The following is an 18,169-nucleotide window of genomic DNA, read 5'->3' as shown; positions in this document are numbered from 1 at the left end:
CAGTTCTGGCAGCAGTGCTCCTTCGTAAAGGTGCAAGGGAGCCTTTGGAACTACAGCCTTGTGGTTTGTGGATACAGCTAGAATTTCTTAAATGTGGACATGACCATAGTTTCTGCGGTGTGGGACAAAATAACTGCTGCAGTGGTACATGGTGGGGAGGGCACATAGTGAATCTCAAAATACTGGGAGTATCCCAAGAACAAGTGCACACACCTCCATTGACCTGCATGCAGGTGATGGGAGATTGTCTGCAAAAATGGCTGCTGGATGGGGACCTTCTGCATCTGATTTACAACTCCACTGAAAAATATGCATTTGCTGCTGAACTGTGGTCTCTCCTCCCAATTAGGTATGCTCAAACCCATCTTTTACATGCCTAAGCATTAACTGGAGCATCAATCAGACCATTGGTTGATAGAGATCAGTACTGCATGCACTGACTAGCAGCAGCTTTGCAGGCTTTCGGACTAGAACCAGAGAACTTTGAGCTATGGCAGAATTTGATACCGGATGGCATACTTTACAGAGCAGATCTCACCAAGGCCCTACTTCACTGTGCCCGCCAATGACCAGACACTGTCAGATCTTATACCAACAAATGATCTAGAAGGTAATCCATAATTACTGAGAAATATGCATTTTGCTACTTTTCTTAAGTGTTGCAAGAGTTGTTGAATGTGCAAAGTCCCAGTTATGCTGAAATTTAAAAGATTTTTCTTGAAGCTATCAAAAATCTGGTTCTGTACATTATAGAGAATATAACATTTCATGTTAGTGCTTAGTATTAACTACAGCAGTTAATACTCAGAGCAACCCGCCTTGTAAACCTAATTTTTTTGCCCAACGCTATGTTCTGCTATCTTGGGTTTGTGTGTGTTGGAGACCAATGTGGAGACAGCAAAGAAGTCAATGCTCACGGCACTCTCCAAATTCCAAATTTGCCCATGTGGCCCAAAACTTTGGCCATGTAATACTATCATATATAGCACAATCCTTACTTTATTGGACCTTTCCCCTTACAATGGACAACTTTGGCAGTATATTAAATGCAAATACAGTAGGTGATATCCAATGTTAGTCATACTTGTAGTAGAATCTCTGACACTCAAGTATTTCGATTTCAAAGGATCTACGCCGCTACGTCAAGGATACCCAACACTGAACATCTCATAATATGCCTTATTTTAATTCACTATATACTGGCAACTCGGCAACTCTGACAAATTCGACATTTGAATTGTAATAAATACTTGTACAGGCTAAAATGTATGATGGTTTAGGTCAAGACGACAAAGGCAGCTCCACATCTATTAAACCCAAATGAAGCTGTTCCTAGTATCGTTTTACTAGTGAACTTGCAGAGGAATGTTTCAATAAATTTCAGATGTGAAAGCCCCCACTTGATGTGCCAATTTCAAACCTTGGGCAAGACCTCGGTGGATATAATTCCATTATTTGGAAGTCCTAAGTAAAATGAAACCTGACATGGCTATGTTGAAGGTAAGCCCAAAATGCTGAGATGTTTGTCAAATCAAGTCTTTCCCCTTTGCAACAATAAAGCAATGCTTGTTGTAAAGACCAACAAAGCAAAGTGATAAAACAAGCGCTCAAGGAAACAAGAACCTTAGTAAATATTTGGCATCGGGAAAAGGTGCATTTTTTTCTATGCAGCGAGTTTTTGTTTAGCATTGCTAACCACATTAAAGTACAGTTGTGATCTTCTTTATGCAGTATTGCACTTCAGAACATTCCTGGAACAATTTCATTTTGGGACTGCTTTGGAGCAGGTGGAGAATTATACCAAGCACTTTAAGGATTACAGCCTAAATTACAATCTTCTATATGTGAATATACAAAGCTAGTTGTGGACACTCCAATAAAACGTATTCTTTATGTTATAAATTTCTGGAGCAAGTTTTCTCATGACACATCTTCAAGATATCCAACTGTACCATACCACCAAAATGAAGCTTCACACAACCAGTACTAAGGTTTTGGGTGTGTGTTGGGTTTTTTTTGGGGGGGGGGGGTTGTATATTTGAACATGAGATTTTATATATTTATCTCATCAAATTTCAGATTACTTTCCATCAGGAACTATCTGAACAACCAAGCTTGAACAAAGGTCTCAATGTGGAAGAGGAGATACTGAGGAACATGTAAAGATGACAAGCGTTCTTAGCAGTTCAGGCCATTTATTTTAAAAACACATGTGAGTCCTTAAGATGAGCTGGATGCTGCAACAGCAGCTCTCTTGGGCTTTGGCGCTGTTCCTTCACGGAATCCATTCCTGTGTATACAAGACGAAGTGGAGTTAGTGATTACTACAAGTGTTCTAGAGCGAACATTTCCATTTAACCGATTTTAGTGTTCTTTTTAATCAGCTTATCTCAGTTAAAAAATGAAATCACTTATGAACTCAGATGTTCAGACTTTTGTTTTTTGTAAGCATCATTGATAAGCTGCTAAAATGAATAAACACTTCTCAACATGCTGAACGTTTTAAAGTGCCCTTTAATGTTTCCACACACCCCGAGGGGTAGCTGTGTTTGTTGCAACACAAACCTGTCTTAAAGACTAACCAATTTATTATGTCATAAATCTTCATGGACTAGCATCAGCTTTGTCAGATGAGTGAACTTTAATCCTCAGTTTCAAGTATATACATTGCATGTGTATGTGTGTGCGTGTTAGGGGATGGGGGTTAAAGCAGTAAGATTAAAAAACCCTGGTAGTGTTTTCAACAGTATAATGGACTTCAAGATGCACTGCTGGAAATATATCAGCCATTGGGGCTGCTATTTGTTTAGAATACACTGCCAGGTTAAGACTATTTACAGTGCAATCCTACACAAGTTTACTAAGGAGAAAGTCTCACTGAGTTCAATGACGCTTAATCTCATTTAAGAGATATAATTGCTTTATTACCAATTACTGTTGTAATGGACATGACTAACAGGCACATTAATTTAGTTAGCTAGAACTCATTACTTCTAATTTATTAATATTTATACCCAGCCCATTAAAAAGAAAACCCACCATGGTAGCTTACAGCATATATTCATATGGACCTTGCATTAAATAACCCACATTGCATTCCAGAACACATTATCTGTAATAGCAAGGATACTCTACTGTACCTGAATCTGCGGTAGACCTTTTTCAGATGCCTCATACGGCCAGTTCCGGTAGTATTGCGCCTCTTGGCCTTAGCACTCCAGTTATCTAGAATACAAAAAAAGGAGATTATGTGATGCATTACAATCAAGAAGCAAGTTTATTTGATCTGCGTATCAGCTTTCCTCCACGGGTTCTACTGCCCATTTTTATGCTCACAGATAAGGCACAGAGAGTGATTGGACCGATGTCAGCCAGTGAAACACATGGCTTGAGTAAGGATTCAAACCTTGTTGACTTCAATACTAGTCCCTACACTTTAACCACTCTACCCATGCTGCCTCTCTTTGAAAAGGCCAAGGGTGGAAAATATGAATAGCAATCTCAGAAAATGTGAAAACTTTTTGTTCTCCACATATGTTAAAACTGTGAAACACACACACAGGTAATTAGCCTGCCCATTTTTACTAGTGTGCTCAAGCTAGTAGCCTGAATTTCTACACTGAATTTCTATCAAAGCAGAAAAAGGATAGCACAACCTGTTCCTCCTTCCTCAGCCCAGTCACTTGCCTACATGAAACGTCTGATTGCCTATAGATACAAGTCATTAAATCCAAAGTTATATTAAACTGGCTACCCTGTTTTTCTCAGGCAAAATATTTTCACAATAAACTATGTATTTGCATTTATATAGTGCAACACCATGGAACTCAAAGCAGCAAGGTATCACAGAACCAGTCATGTGAAAGTCAGATATGTTCCTGCATTTGGGAAGTTCTGCACTTACACTTTCTCTTGCGCTTAGCAGGATATCCACATTTTCCACAGGTGGACTTCTGGAGATGATAGGCCTTGGACCCACATCGACGGCACAAAGTGTGCGTCTTATTGCGACGCTTTCCAAAGGAGGATGTTCCTTTCGTCTAAAACATAAATGGAAATGTTTATGCAAATGCTGATTATAATAATATGCAATATTACATTATTAGAATAAACAGATGTAGAACATTCTTAATCCTACACTTTGATAAAGCATTAATGAGCAACAAGTGTTTTATAGAAAAAAACCAAGTGTACTTTGCATACATAGTATAAGGACAAAAGTTATTGGGTTGGTACAGCATATGAAGAGTGTGAACTACAAGATATTCAGCTCCCATCTCTGCTATGCCATTCACTTTGTGGTTTCAGAAAAGCAATTCTCCCTCAGTCTTTGCCCCAGCAAGACAGAAACAATGCTGGCCCACTGTTGGGATTACTAGGATCTTTTTGAATGTTTCCTTGAAATGTACTATATACATGCTCATCATCCCATACCAGCACAACACAGCTGTCATGACTGGAGGAAATAGGAGTTGCAGTCCAACAAATTAGGAGGACACCAGATTGGTGAAGGCTTAACCATACAAAGGACGTGAAACATTTCTAAAATGAAACCACAAATCTCTCATTTCCACTGAATGACAAAAACTACAGAAAATTTATGGTGGGTTTACAGGCACTGTCGATTTTCTGTGCTCTTTTCCAGCACTACCTTATTATTCAATGAAAGGCATGCTTTTCACTCAAAATGACAACGTATTTCAGATTTTAAATGAATCAGAAGGTGCCCAAAGCCCCTTACCCTTTTGCCAACCTTTTTGTTTTTTAGTTCACCTTTCCACTGCTATGGTTGTGTTCGATTCAGTTGGTATACCAACAAAACCCATTAAAATATTATAGTGATGCGATCCCTGAGGCCTCTGCCCCATTGAAACTGAGGTTTTAATCTGAGTATGCATGGGTAAGATCTGGCTGTAAAGCATTTTCGAACATTCACAAAGTTCACTGAGACACCCTTAGGCATTTTAATACCAACTGGCCAAAGCATCAGTATTAGGGGACCCATGTGTACACTCGCACACATAAGCTATCCAACATGATGTATGCGATATATATTAAAAGAACCAAGAGCTTTCATTTTTCTACAGTACTTTAAGGTGATTTTATTTATTAAGAAACCCGAGCATTCTGCATCATTCTCAGTCCAGTAGCATCTTTCACTCCAGAAATCAGAGCAAACACATGCTAGCCTAACACGCTAGTATACTTGCAACCCATCAACTTTGCAGCCACACGTTTAGTCATTCCCATTCCTCGCCTTAAAGCAACGCTAGAAACAAGACTACGGGTCGTGGCTCGAGCTGGGAGGTGACCCGAGCCAGGCCCGGGCCTCTGCACGGCTCCCCCTCTAACCTCCGCCCAACCAACCCGTGGCGCTGCCGAGACAGACGGAGCGCGCTGGTAGGCCCAACCGGGCCTCCTCGTAGCAGCTCCCCGCGCTCTCTTCGCGCTATGGGACTCGAGGCTCCCGCGGCTAAGCGGCCGCAACGCCTGAGGGACGGGGCCAAAAATACACGGCTTCCCGTCTTTAGCAGTCTCCGGGGAAACGCTTCCCTACGCGGCCCCGGCCGCAGGGCCCTAAACGGCGACGGATGGCAAAGGATTCCCCGCCGCCCCCAATCCCGCACTCACCATCTTCCTTCAGCCGCCGCAACCAAAGAGAGCTAGCTCCGCCCCCGACTTCCGCAATATCCTCGCCGCGGCTTCCGGCGAAGGAAGCGCAACCGCTTAATAGGCTCCCTTGAATAGGCATGCGGAGGGGGAGCGGAAGGGGAAAAGGGTGACACGAGGAAAGGGCTCCAGACCGGCGGGGGAAGTGACGTCAGGGGGGGCGAGTCTCAGAGTTCTCTATGCGCTACGCAGCCTCCCTTGCAAATAGTAACTTACAAATAATAGTACAACGACGCTACAACCCCTGGAGGCGGCAGCGGGCATAGAGTTGCAAATTCCTTTTTCTTTTTTTGGAGGGGATCTAAAAGCAAACGGCCCAGATGCTTAGAAATTCTGTGGTGAATTTTAATGGGTCACAGTATTCGATAACTTGCTTGTACGTTTTTAAACAACTGTAATTTTTTCTTGATTTTATTGTTTGGTCTTAGCTGTTTTGAGATGTGTGGTTTTTCTCTCTCACCCCGCCCAGCAGCGTATAAATTTTATGAAATGAATGGACCACCTGCAAAACTCTTGCACGGAACGCCTTGCAGCACAACCCTGTGCGTGTTTACTCTGTGCTGTTTTCAGTAAGGCTTACCCACAGATCCCGATTCTAGCAAATGCCGGTTTTGCTGTTACGTTACAGAACAATTTAAACAAAAGCTCGCGACGGTACTCGGGAATAGGCCCATTTAATACAGTGGGACTTATGTGAACATACATAGGGCTGCACTGTAAACCTCCATTTGGAACATAATCCTGAGAGTTGAAAAGTGAATTCTTTTTTGTTGGCTCAACTTCAGTTGTGCAGTATCTAATTTCATAGATGAAAATAGGAGCTTGCTTCCCCAACATCCCAATTCTAATGCATTGCTACAACCTCTTCTCTTATTACATTGCCTAAAGTTTTAGTCTGCATATATATATATATATATATATATATATTTGCTTTCGTAGATTTTCACGGGTACAGGAATGCAGGTTTTGGTGTCCTCGGGTGTCTTCCCGTGTAAAAGTTGGGGTGTCTAGGCGACGTTTCGACGAGGTCTCACTCGTCATCTTCAGGCTGGTGCTTTCGGCTTCTTGTTACTGGAACAGAGCTTCTTGTTACTCTGTTCCAGTAACAAGAAGCCGAAAGCACCAGCCTGAAGATGACGAGTGAGACCTCGTCGAAACGTCGCCTAGACACCCCAACTTTTACACGGGAAGACACCCGAGGACACCAAAACCTGCATATATATATATATATATATGGTATATAAAAAGCATTTGGAAGGCAGTATCATTATCAGAGGCCTAGTGTGCTTCCTGGGGCAGAACATACACGGACAGGAAGGTGAAGGTAAATCACTGCCCCACTTATAGGAGCAGATTCAGACCAGTGATCTATCTAGTTCAGGGGTCAGCAAACTTTTTCAGCAGGGGGCCGGTCCACTGTCCCTCAGACCTTGTGGGGGGCTGGACTATATTTTTTGGGGCGGAAATAATGAACGAATTCCTATGCCGCACAAATAACCCAGAGATGCATTTTAAATAAAAGGACACATTCTACTCATGTAGATTCCTGGACCATCCGCGGGCCGGATTTAGAAGGCGATTGGGCCAGATCCGGTCCCCAGGCCTTAGTTTGCCTACCCATGATCTAGTTTATGAGTAGGCAAACTAAGGCCTGGGGGCAGGATCCAGCCCAATTGCCTTCTAAATCCAGCGTGTGGACGGTCCAGGAATTAACGTGTTTTTACATGAGTAGAATGTGTCCTTTTATTTAAAATCCATCTCTGGGTTATTTTGGGGCCTGCCTGGTGTTTTTACATGAGTAGAATGTGTGCTTTTATTTGAAATGCATCTCTGGGTTATTTGTGGGGCATAGGAATTCTCCCCCCCCCCCCAAAAAAAAATATAGTCCAGCCCCCCCACAAGGTCTGAGAGACAGTGGACCGCCCCCCGGTTGAAAATGTTTGCTGACCCCTGATCTAGTTCAGTATTGTCTACACTGACTTGCAGCAGCCCATTTGGGGTTTCAGGCATGTCTCTCTCAGCCCTACCTTGAAATGCCAGGGATCGAGCCCAGGACCTTTTGCACTTAAAGCAGAGGCTCCCCCACTGAGCTATGTCCCTTCCCCAAAACAGCCTGAAACTGGTGCAACAATTGGGCCCGATGCCCTCATGAAATGGTGGCAGGACCAGCTTTGACTTCTGTGGATGCTGAACCCCAACAGTGAGGCTTAGGTGGCTGCTGCAGGCAAGAATCCACCTAGTGGCACTTAGGCCTGCCTGCATGTTCAGTGGGTGAAATTGGGAACTCCACATCAGTTTTAGGAATCCTGTATTGCTGGAGGGGGACGCAGGTGGCGCTGTGGGTTAAAGCCTCAGCACCTAGGGCTTGCCGATCGAAAGGTCGGCGGTTCGAATCCCCGCGGCGGGGTGCGTTCCCGTCGTTCGGTCCCTCAGCGCCTGCCAACCTAGCAGTTCGAAAGCACCCCCGGGTGCAAGTAGATAAATAGGGACCGCTTACCAGCGAGAAGGTAAACGGCGTTCCGTGTGCTGTGCTGGCTTGCCAGATGCAGCTTGTCACGCTGGCCACGTGACCCGGAAGTGTCTGCGGACAGCGCTGGCTCCCGGCCTTTAGAGTGAGATGAGCGCACAACCCTAGAGTCTGGCAAGACTGGCCCGTACGGGCAGGGGTACCTTTACCTTTACCTTATTGCTGGAGGCAGGCAGAGGCCAGCAGGGCTGAGCCCCACCAAATCAAGCACAGTCATGTATGGCGCTCATCAGGGATTGATAAAATTATTGGTTTCGCTGCTTGCCTTAGATTGCCAAAATACGACTGTTGTCAAGCAACTGGTGCTCTGCTAGTTACATTGTGCAGGCTTAATGTGCACAACACAAACACAGATTGCCACTAGAGGTCAGTATGCCTCCAGTTAACCGCTAGCATCGCCCAATTATTTTTGGGGTTGAGATGGTGGGAGGGAATAAGTGATTGTAACTACTGTGATTTTCAAAAGGTCAGCAGGGAAATTGAAATTAAAGTGAAGTCAAATTAAAGAGAATGGTGAAGTCAGACACCCCACTATTTCTTTAAAGTTGAATCCTATAAGATACAAATATTCTGAAGGGTTTTAGTGAGGCATCTGGGCATGTTCTTCCAGATTTCATTCCACGGAGGGGTCATATTAGAAAGGCTACCTTGTGACTCATTTCTTACTACTAAACATGAGGGTTTTTGTGGCGGGTTAGTTTTGAGGATCACTGTCGTTGAGAACCCTGCTCACAAAGACAGATGACACCAAATGCTGCAGGTGGACGATTGCTTCATTGCCAATTCTGGGTATTCTTTACCATCTGAAATCCAGAACTGGTACTGTTAGTTGCTGAAATTGCACTTTTAAGGTTGAGAGCTTAAGGAATGGTTCTGCAACTCATATCTTAATTTCAGCGACCCTGTGTCCACAGTGGGTGATGTTGTATAGAACCTGCTGCATGAATGTGCAAATAAATCCTTTGTTTTCCTTGGAGGCAACAGAAGGTTGATTAGGCTCCTATGAAAGTTTGCTTCCATTAAGCCCCCTGGGAAAGAACCATTTGTGCTGCAGAAAATAGCCAAACACTGTCGTTTGACACATTTCCAAAAGGCACGTCCCTAGGCTCATTCTATTAGTCCCTGAAATGTGATAAATACCTTAAGAACTTTGGAGCCAGCTAATTACAGCTAATTAGAAAAAGTAAATGACATTTGCTAACAGAAGAAAGTCCAGAAGCTCTCGCTGACAGCCAATTTCCCAAGCTAAGAACATATCAGCCCGATGTTCTCTCTCTCTCTCTCTTGCCAGCCGTAATTTGACCATCACCATCTGTAGAAGTAATAGAGAGAAAGGGTTGGCATCTGGGAACATAACAGATAATGAATGGAGAGGGAGAATATTTGGACATTAACAGGGATGGTGCATCAAGGGATGAGTTAGGTTGTCTGTCAGCTGCAATCTTCAGATCGAGATCAGAGGACCTCTTAAAATCCATGACTTAAAATCAATTTTAATGAGTGTGATGTTGTTATGCTCCAAAGCCATTTGAAATTTAAGGAGGAACCTGAATATCTGTTGCATAGAAAGCCAAAACTCATAAGGAAATATAATAGACTCTTTGGAATGCCACAACGCTTTAGGAAGAAGAATTAAAGCTTTCTTAGGCAGTATCTTGTTTTGTTCTAGACGACAGATGGAAGTAGCCTGAAGGGACCCAAGTAGAAACATCCCATTAGTCCCTAGACAGTCAGTTCCAGTACTGTCTATTTGTGCAGCAAGTTTTAATTACTTACTGCACTGAACAAAAAAGTTTGAGGAAGGCTGAATCTTATGGCACCATATTGCCTCATCTTCCTCACTTTTTCTTTTCCTTGGTTCTTTGTTCCGTAGCTCGAAGTTCCTCAGCTGTTCCGTTGTCCAGGCAGAAATACCAGCACAACTTTCTCCAACCACTGTGCAAGCCAGAACTGATGGAAGTTGTAGTTCAAAATGTGTGGAGGGCACCAGGTTGGGGAAGACTGTTCAGTCCTATCATTGTCCAAAGGAATACTTGGTCCTGAAAAGATTATACCTTTTCTACAAGATTTGCAAAGCACTTTGAAGTCAAAATTGCTTGGAACTATGCTGAAAGCTTCTTGGGAGAAAAGCAATGACAAACCTAGACAGCATCTTCAAAAGCAGAGACATCACCTTGCCAATAAAGGTTTATATATTTAATGCTACGGTTTTCCCAGTAGTGATGTATGAAAGTGAGAGCTGGACCATAAAGAAGGCTGATCGCCGAAGAATTGATGCTTTTGAATTATGGTGCTGGAGGAGACTCTTGAGAGTCCCATGGACTGCAAGAAGATCAAACCTCTCCATACTCAAGGAAATCAGCCCTGAGTGCTCACTGGAAGGACAGATCCTGAAGCTGAGGCTCCAGTACTTTGGCCACCTCATGAGAAGAGAAGACTCCCTGGAAAAGACCCTGATGTTGGGAAAGATGGAGGGCATAAGGAGAAGGGGACGACAGAGGACAAGATGGTTGGACAGTGTTCTCGAAGCTACCAGCATGAGTTTGACCAAACTGCGGGAGGCAGTGGAAGACAGGAGTGCCTGGTGTGCTCTAGTTCATGGGGTCACGAAGAGTTGGACATGACTAAACGACTAAACAACAACAATGCTGAACGATGCCAAAATTAGTTCAGGCTTGTTGGACAGCAATGGAGCACTGCCAAGTTACAGACTGTGGATGTTGTTGCAGCCTGGTGATGTGAGCAAGAGGCTTGTAATTGTGAACCTGACTGCCTGCCCATCATGGCTGGTTAAATCTAGTAAGAGGTGCTTGACAGGATGGATCGAGGGAGTGGTTAATGCCACACTATGGGAGGAAGTTATTCCTGCCACTTTGAAAAAGGTGATGATGCAGTCCCTCTTGAAGTGGTCCTCCCTAGAGGAAGCAGGTTATCTAAACCAATCAGAGTTTCAGTACCAAAACAGCCTTAGTCACCTTGATTGAAGACCTTCTCACAAATCCTCCCCACTATGTGTTGTGTTTCAACTGAAAATCCTAGTGATTATATCTAAGTGAGTATATATGCTTTTATTGGTTGAAAACTTTGTAACAAAAGTGTACAATAGATGTTATAGGTAAAATGAGAAATAAAAAATAAACAATTATTCATACTTGCTTTGTGTATACATTTGTGATTAAATTATACAAGGATTCCGATCTTCCCCTTGTGTTCCCGAATTAAATTCCTTAAATACACACTTAGACTTTACTTTCTCCATGTTATTTAACTTACTATCAGTTTTATTTTATAAAATTATCCTAATTGCACATTGAAGCTCCATTCAAGACCTGCCAATGGACTGATCTTTGGACAATGTTCTTTTACATAGACTCTGTATGTATCCCACTCTCTGATAATTTTTTCATCCATAACGTCTCTTAGCCTTGCTGGTAATCTCAACAGCTCAGTGTACTCTCTTATTTTGTTTTACCAGTCTGATTTAGATGGGATATCTTCTCCCTTCCAGCCTTTTGCGATTAGGATTCTGGCAGCAACTGTAACATACATAAAGACTCTCCCGAACTTTGTTGGGGATTTCATTACCCATAATTCCTAGCAGGAAGCTTCAGGGTTATATCTAACTTTGCATCTCTATGTCTAAATTAGCACCAGGCCATGGAGAGGCAATGGGATCCTCTCTCACTGCTGCTGCCACTATGGGCAAACTCTGGCTCATCCTCCACCCCGAGCTCAGTGGCAGCAGCACTGGCGGATCAAATCAGAAGCTTTCATAATTCCGGGACTATGCCTGGAAAATCAGGGCACTTGGAGGGGATGTTCTGATACTGAATCAGACTATTGGTCCCACTAGTTTAGCGTTGCCTACACTTTCTGGCGGACGCATGTGGCGCTGTGGGTTAAACCACAGAGCCTAGGACTTGCCGATCAGAAGGTCGGCGGTTCGAATCCCTGTGATGGGGTGAGCTCCCGTTGCTCGGTCCCTGCTCCTGCCAACCTAGCAGTTTGAAAGCACGTCAGAGTGCAAGTAGATAAATAGGTACCACTCTGGCGGGAAGGTAAACGGCATTTCCGTGCCCTGCTTTGGTTCGCCAGAAGTGGCTTAGTTATGCTGGCCACATGTCCCGGAAGCTGTACACCGGTTCCCTCGGCCAATAAAGCGAAATGAGCGCCGCAACCCCAGAGTCGGCCACGACTGGACCTAATGGTCCGGGGTCCCTTTACCTTTACACTTTCTGGCAGTGACTCTCCAGAATTGCAGGTAGGGGACATTCCCAGCCCTACCCAGGGGTGCTGGGGATTGAACCTGAGATCTGCATACCAAGAAGATGCTCTGCCACTGTGCTACTCCCCTAAAGGGCCCAGAAAGCAGATGCCAGTCAAAGTCGTAGACAACGCTGGTCTAAATGGATAAACAGTCTGACATGTTGCAAGGCAGCTTCCTAGACTCTTAAAAAAAAATCACCAGGGCTATATTCCACTCCAAGCCAAGCTTTGTTTTATAATCTAGTTCTTACTATTTTAAGATACTTGGGCAGTTACAGGAACAGGCTGTTAGTGTCCCTAGAGGAGAGGAGATGGGTTATTGTTAACATTCCTCCGTATTGCTTAAGGCCTCTCTTGTGAAAGAAAAAGCAGAACCGCCAGGCAGGCTTAGTCGCCAGAAGTTTTGAGACAGACAGACTGACGACGGCTCCTCCTGGTTCTAAATTGCCTTCTTCTCCCAGAGGAGGAATGTTTTCTTCGCTGCTAGTTGCCGTGTAGCTTGAGCGTTTCTCCCAACATGAAGGTAAGGCAATCATTGAGCCAATTTCTGCAGATGAAACCCAAGTCTAATGCAAGGCATATGGATGCAGAACTACCAAGATGTAAGGGGGGGGGGGGTGTCGATGGGGACATGGTGAGTTGCAATAACTGGAACTTTTAAATTCAGCCACACGACTTTCACAGCTTCTTGCCTTTGACTTCTGCCTGATTTGGATGCGATCCTAAACCCATTTACCTGGGATTTAGCTCCCTTGCAGTCAATTCAGGTTGCTTCTGAGTAGGCATGGTTAGGCTTATGCTGTTATACTTGGAAAATGAGTGCAAATGTGAGCCAAACAATAATCCAAGCCTTCCCTTCCTTCTTTTTAGGCCCTTGGAACATTCATTCTGATGGCAATTGTGGGCTCCTTTCCTGCTTTTTCAAGGTGAGCGGTTCTTTGGCACTTTGAAAAAGGATGAGCATATATATTCAGCATGTATTTTCCCCTGTTCAGCAGTAGGGCTTGAGGAGCTAGTATAAGTTTAGGATTGAGGGTGATCTTTCCTTCTTCTTATCTAGGTTGCCAACTTTTTTCTCTCTCTGGTAGGGCTCCTGTGCATTTAACAGCTGCACGATAGGCAGAAATTCAGCTGGTATAAACAGGTAGACAAAGGCTATTGCAAGGGAGGGGGTGGAATCACAAACTGAATTCCTGCTTTTAATGCAATTGTTAAAGGTAGAAGTCCTGGACATTGATGGCTGCACAAAAATTAGAAATTCAAATCTGTGATTTCCACCACCCTGCAAGAGCTCTATGGGGGGGGGGAGAACCCCATAGCTATTGCATGTGCAATCTCTGTTAAGTTGTGGGCGAACATGTCAGACGACACAGCGATTCTTTAAACAGCTCTTTTTTATTCAGATGCCAGAACAGAACTAGGCTGAGGAGCTCAGTCCTGCTTATATAGAGCTCCAGAACAATGCAACTGTTGCCATTTTCTAAAACTATCCAATCACTGAATGTCACTTTTCGATCCTTCATTTGCATAACTATCTACAGTATCCCCCTGCTGGCCCAGGGTGAGAACTTCAGTACATAACAATCTCCATATGAGATTTTTCATATTAAGATAGAATCATAGAACCATAGAGTTGGAGGAGACCTTGTAGACCATATCTTCTCACTCCAACATCCCTAACAGATCACATCTACACTTATACTACTTTAGCAGTCACGGCTCCCTCCAAATAATCCTGGGAACAATAGCTTTTAAGGGTGCTGAGAGTTGTCAGGAGACCTACAATTCCCTGCAAACAAACCACAGTTCCCAAGATTATTTGGCAGAAGCTGTGACTGTAAAAGCAGAACAAGTGGTACCACTTCAGTTTCTTCAGAGTAAACATGCTTTGATACCCGCTGCACATTTCCCAATGCCAGGAAGCGCTGCTGTACAGTGGCACCTCGGGTGACATACGCTTCAGGTTACATATGCTTCAGGTTACAGACTCCGCTAACCTAGAAATATTGCTTCAGGTTAAGAACTTTGCTTCAGGATAAGAACAGAAATCGGGCTCCGGCAGCGCAGCAGCAGCAGGAGGCCCCATTAGCTAAAGTGGTGCTTCAGGTTAAGAACAGTTTCAGGTTAAGAACGGACCTCCGGAACGAATTAAGTACTTAACCTGAGGTACCACTGTACTTTTGTAAAATCAATTGCTGGTGAAGCTGCAGCAACCACTGGCTGTGCTGCTTCAAACTTCCATATGATCTGCTACATAAAAAGCATGGCCTTGTGCAGTAACAGAAGGGGGAAGAGCTGTGGCCAGGCAAGCAGAGAACTGGAGCAGCCCAGCAGCAAGGCAAGAAGAGCAAATGGCTTTTCTCAATACAGTCTTAGAGTGGGGATAGCAATCTTCCTGCAGCTCCATTAATTCTCTGTTGTCCGTAGGACGTTCTCCTCCAAATCACTTCCTTCCCACACTTTCTCCTATATCAGTCTGGATTTTCTCTTACCAGGGATACTCCAAAAGGAGAGGAAATGAGAAAATCTGGATTGAGGAAGGAGAAAGTGTGGGAAGGCAGTGATTTGGAGGAGAACGTCCTACGACAAGGAAGAATTGATGGATGCACAGGAAGCTTACTATTGGCATCATATGACCATATGCATGAGCCTCTCATCAGCCTAATAATAATAATAATAATAATAATTTATTATTTATACCCCACCCATCTGGCTGGGTTTCCCCAGCCATTCTGAGTGGCTTCCAACAAACTATTAAAATACAATAGTCTATTAAACATTAAAAGCTTCCCTAAACAGGGCTGCCTTCAGATGTCTTCTAAAAGTCTGGTAGTTGTTTTTCTCTTTGACATCTGGTGGGAGGGCGTTCCACAGGGCAGATGCCACTACCAAGAAGGCTCTCTGCCTGGTTCCCGGTAACTTGGCTTCTTGCAGCGAGGGAACCACCAGAAGGCCCTCAGCGCTGGACCTCAGTGTCTGGGCTGAACGATGGGGGTGGAGACGCTCCTTCGGGTATACTGGACCAAGGCCATTTAGGGCTTTAAAGGTCAGCACCAACACTTTGAATTGTGCTTGGAAACGTACTGGGAGCCAGTGTAGGCCTTTCAAAACCGGTGTTACATGGTCTCGGCAGCCGCTCCCAGTCACCAGTCTAGCTGCCGCATTCTGGATTAGTTGTAGTTTCCGGGTCACCTTCAAAGGTAGCCCCACATAGAGTGCATTGCAGTAGTCCAAGCGGGAGATAACCAGAGCATGCACCACTCTGGTGAGACAATCCACTGGCAGGTAGGGTCTCAGCCTGCGTACCAGATGGAGCTGGTAAACAGCTGCCCTGGACACAGAATTGACCTGCACCTCCATGGATAGCTGTGAGTCCAGAATGACTCCCAGGCTGCGCACCTGGTCCTTCAGGGGCACAGTTACCCCATTCAGGAATCTTAACCACATTTACGCAGAACTTTCTCCCAAGGAAATGTTCATAGGGCAGTAGCAGCACAGGGTTGCAGCCCCTTCTCAGAGTAGTCCCATTGATGTTAATGGACATGATTAACTTAGGTTTGTTACCTGGATCTGCTCTGAGCAGGACTGATTATAACTCATAGTTTATATAGAGACTAGGTTGGAAGGGGCAGTGCTGAACAGGATGATTGACATGCAGACTATCCACTAACTCTGGTATTCCTCAAGATTACATTGTTATGGAGGAAATCAACAACTTTTCAAAACAGACAACTACAAGATCAAATAGGAATCTTTCCGAGACCTTCCTGCAGATGCTTGTGATTGAACCTGGGAATTTCTGCATGTTCTTTACCATTGGGCCTATGGTCCCAATGTTGAAACCCTGACAACATTTTTCTTTCTCCCCATATAAAATCCAACAGGGCTTCTCCAGTCGATTGCAGCTGGAATCCATTTGGTCCTTGGTCAGAATGTGATGGCTGTACTAAGACTCAGGTACAGTATAAATGTGTGCCATTTGTACGCTACTCGGGTAGTAATAATAATAATAACAACAGCAATCTTGTTACCCAATATTTTACCCAATAGTACCCAATATTTTGTTACCCAATATTTTGAGGATCATATGTTTATTAATAATCATGAATTAATTGCATTATAGAGGTAATTTGTTGATTTTAAGTTGTAGCACCCTGCTTGTGGTTAACGCTTAGCTGGAATGAAATATTCAACGCAGCAATAGAGAAATTAAAATAATAATTTATTTGTCAGACAAATAAATGATTGGCACAGTGGTATATTTACCAAAAGCTCTGCACACCCCAGCCCTGGTGACCAGCACTTATATTCCCTCAGCCCAGCCTCCTTACTCCTCCTTTGGCTGCCTCTGTCCAATCAGCCTGGTTGAAATTCCTATTGGCTGTCTGATAGAACCAATCATAAAAGATACACCCATTTCCTATTACCTTTTATGGGAGACAAAGAGCTATATTTCCTTCTATCATATATCTTACATTTGCCTTGACAAGGCATCTTAATTATCAGATCACCCTATGCCCTTTGCTCTTCTGCTCTTTGCTCTTCTGCCCTTGGCAACAGGGGCAAATGGCTAAAACAGATGGCTCATGGTTTCAAATTTTGTCATATAAACAGAGGTCTTGGGCTCACCTTCTCACACACCATCAATGAAATAAGAATCTAACATAAGAATCTAACATCTCTTACTTTCTACATTCTTTGTATAGTTACATTAAAGTCAGTACATATATATATATAACATAGATTGATTTTTAGAAGGGAAGAACTTAGTAAAAAAACAAGTTTCTAAAGTGACCTAAAAGCAACCTCAGAGCAGTCTTTCTTCCTCACCAGGCTGCAGCTGTTGTTGCTATTAGCTCTTTGCCCCTTTAACCTTCTCAGGATACCTTAAACCTTGGGAAGATATGGCTGAGTCTGAGTAATTACCAACTCTAATTAATGTTTTTGCAGCTTGGATTGTATTCTGTAATTTGTATGACCTTTGTTCCCAGCTTTTGCTCCTTTTTACAACTTTGAGGTACTGCAACAAATCAATGAGGGGCCCTTGTTCAGGAGAATAAACAAAAGCTCTCAGCCAGCTGGTTTCTGCCTGGCCTGGAGCAAGCATTTGGAGCAAGCATCTACAAATATATTTTTAAGCTTATTTTAAAATACAGATCTTTGATCAGATGCCTCAAAGTGATGGTTACGGATGAAGATCTAGGACAGGAATGGGCAGACTTTCGTGATGCACTTAGTTCTTTTATTAATACTCCAGTATCTACCAACCAGAACCAGGTGCAAATAGCATATACTTAAAATTTTAATGACACATATACACACACATGGTGCTTTGAAGTACATTCTGAACCCTAGGGGATTTATTTTCAGCACCAGAATAGAACTCAGCTTAACCCTTTCATGGGAAATCCTTTTAGCTTTCCTTCATTTCAGCAGTCTAGCTGAGATGGGAAACTCATTTTGTTATTACTTACTGTTAAACGACTAAAAAAATGGGAAACCCTGGCCAATCTACTGCAGATCTCCCAAAGATCTACCAGTAGATTGCCCACCCTTGGTCTAGGGCACAATCGTTTGGGAAGTTCTCCTGCTCAAGTGCCTTGGAATGGGAACTGCACAGCAACACTGCTGATCTTCTGCGCAGCCTGTTATTTCAAAAGGGTTTGCACAGGAGAACTTTCCAGAGGATTGTGCCCTAGATAAGGG

General features: G+C 43.6%; 2 protein-coding genes across 3 annotated transcripts in view; one reads left to right on the top strand and one right to left on the bottom strand.

Annotated features, from left to right (window-relative positions):
* Window positions 1–2,184: 2,184 nt before the first annotated feature.
* On the bottom strand, window positions 2,185–5,788 carry RPL37 (ribosomal protein L37). The gene is made up of 4 exons (XM_083403262.1): window positions 5,632–5,788; window positions 3,905–4,040; window positions 3,141–3,225; window positions 2,185–2,290 (listed from the first exon to the last, which is right to left on the bottom strand). The coding sequence occupies exons 1-4, from the start codon at window positions 5,632–5,634 to the stop codon at window positions 2,221–2,223; spliced, it is 294 nt and encodes a 97-aa protein (XP_083259388.1). The 5' UTR covers window positions 5,635–5,788; the 3' UTR covers window positions 2,185–2,220.
* A 6,915-nt stretch (window positions 5,789–12,703) lies between these two features.
* The window catches only part of C7 (complement C7), a 38,024-nt gene continuing 32,558 nt past the window's right edge, over window positions 12,704–18,169 (top strand). Inside the window, exons 1-3 of one of the 2 annotated variants that reach the window (XM_083402777.1) lie at window positions 12,704–12,986; window positions 13,334–13,389; window positions 16,348–16,420. In XM_083402777.1, the coding sequence (XP_083258903.1) occupies window positions 12,981–12,986; window positions 13,334–13,389; window positions 16,348–16,420 (135 nt within the window). In that variant the 5' untranslated portion in view covers window positions 12,704–12,980. Of the gene's footprint in view, window positions 12,987–13,333; window positions 13,390–16,344; window positions 16,421–18,169 lie in introns of both variants that reach the window. The other variant, XM_083402776.1, reaches the window with a different exon arrangement.

The sequence above is a fragment of the Podarcis tiliguerta genome (genome assembly GCF_965153285.1).
Source record: "Podarcis tiliguerta genome assembly, chromosome: 11".
Classification (NCBI taxonomy): Eukaryota; Metazoa; Chordata; class Lepidosauria; order Squamata; family Lacertidae; genus Podarcis; species Podarcis tiliguerta.
Note: the sequence above shows the minus strand (reverse complement) of the source record. Positions and strands in the feature narration are given on the sequence as shown.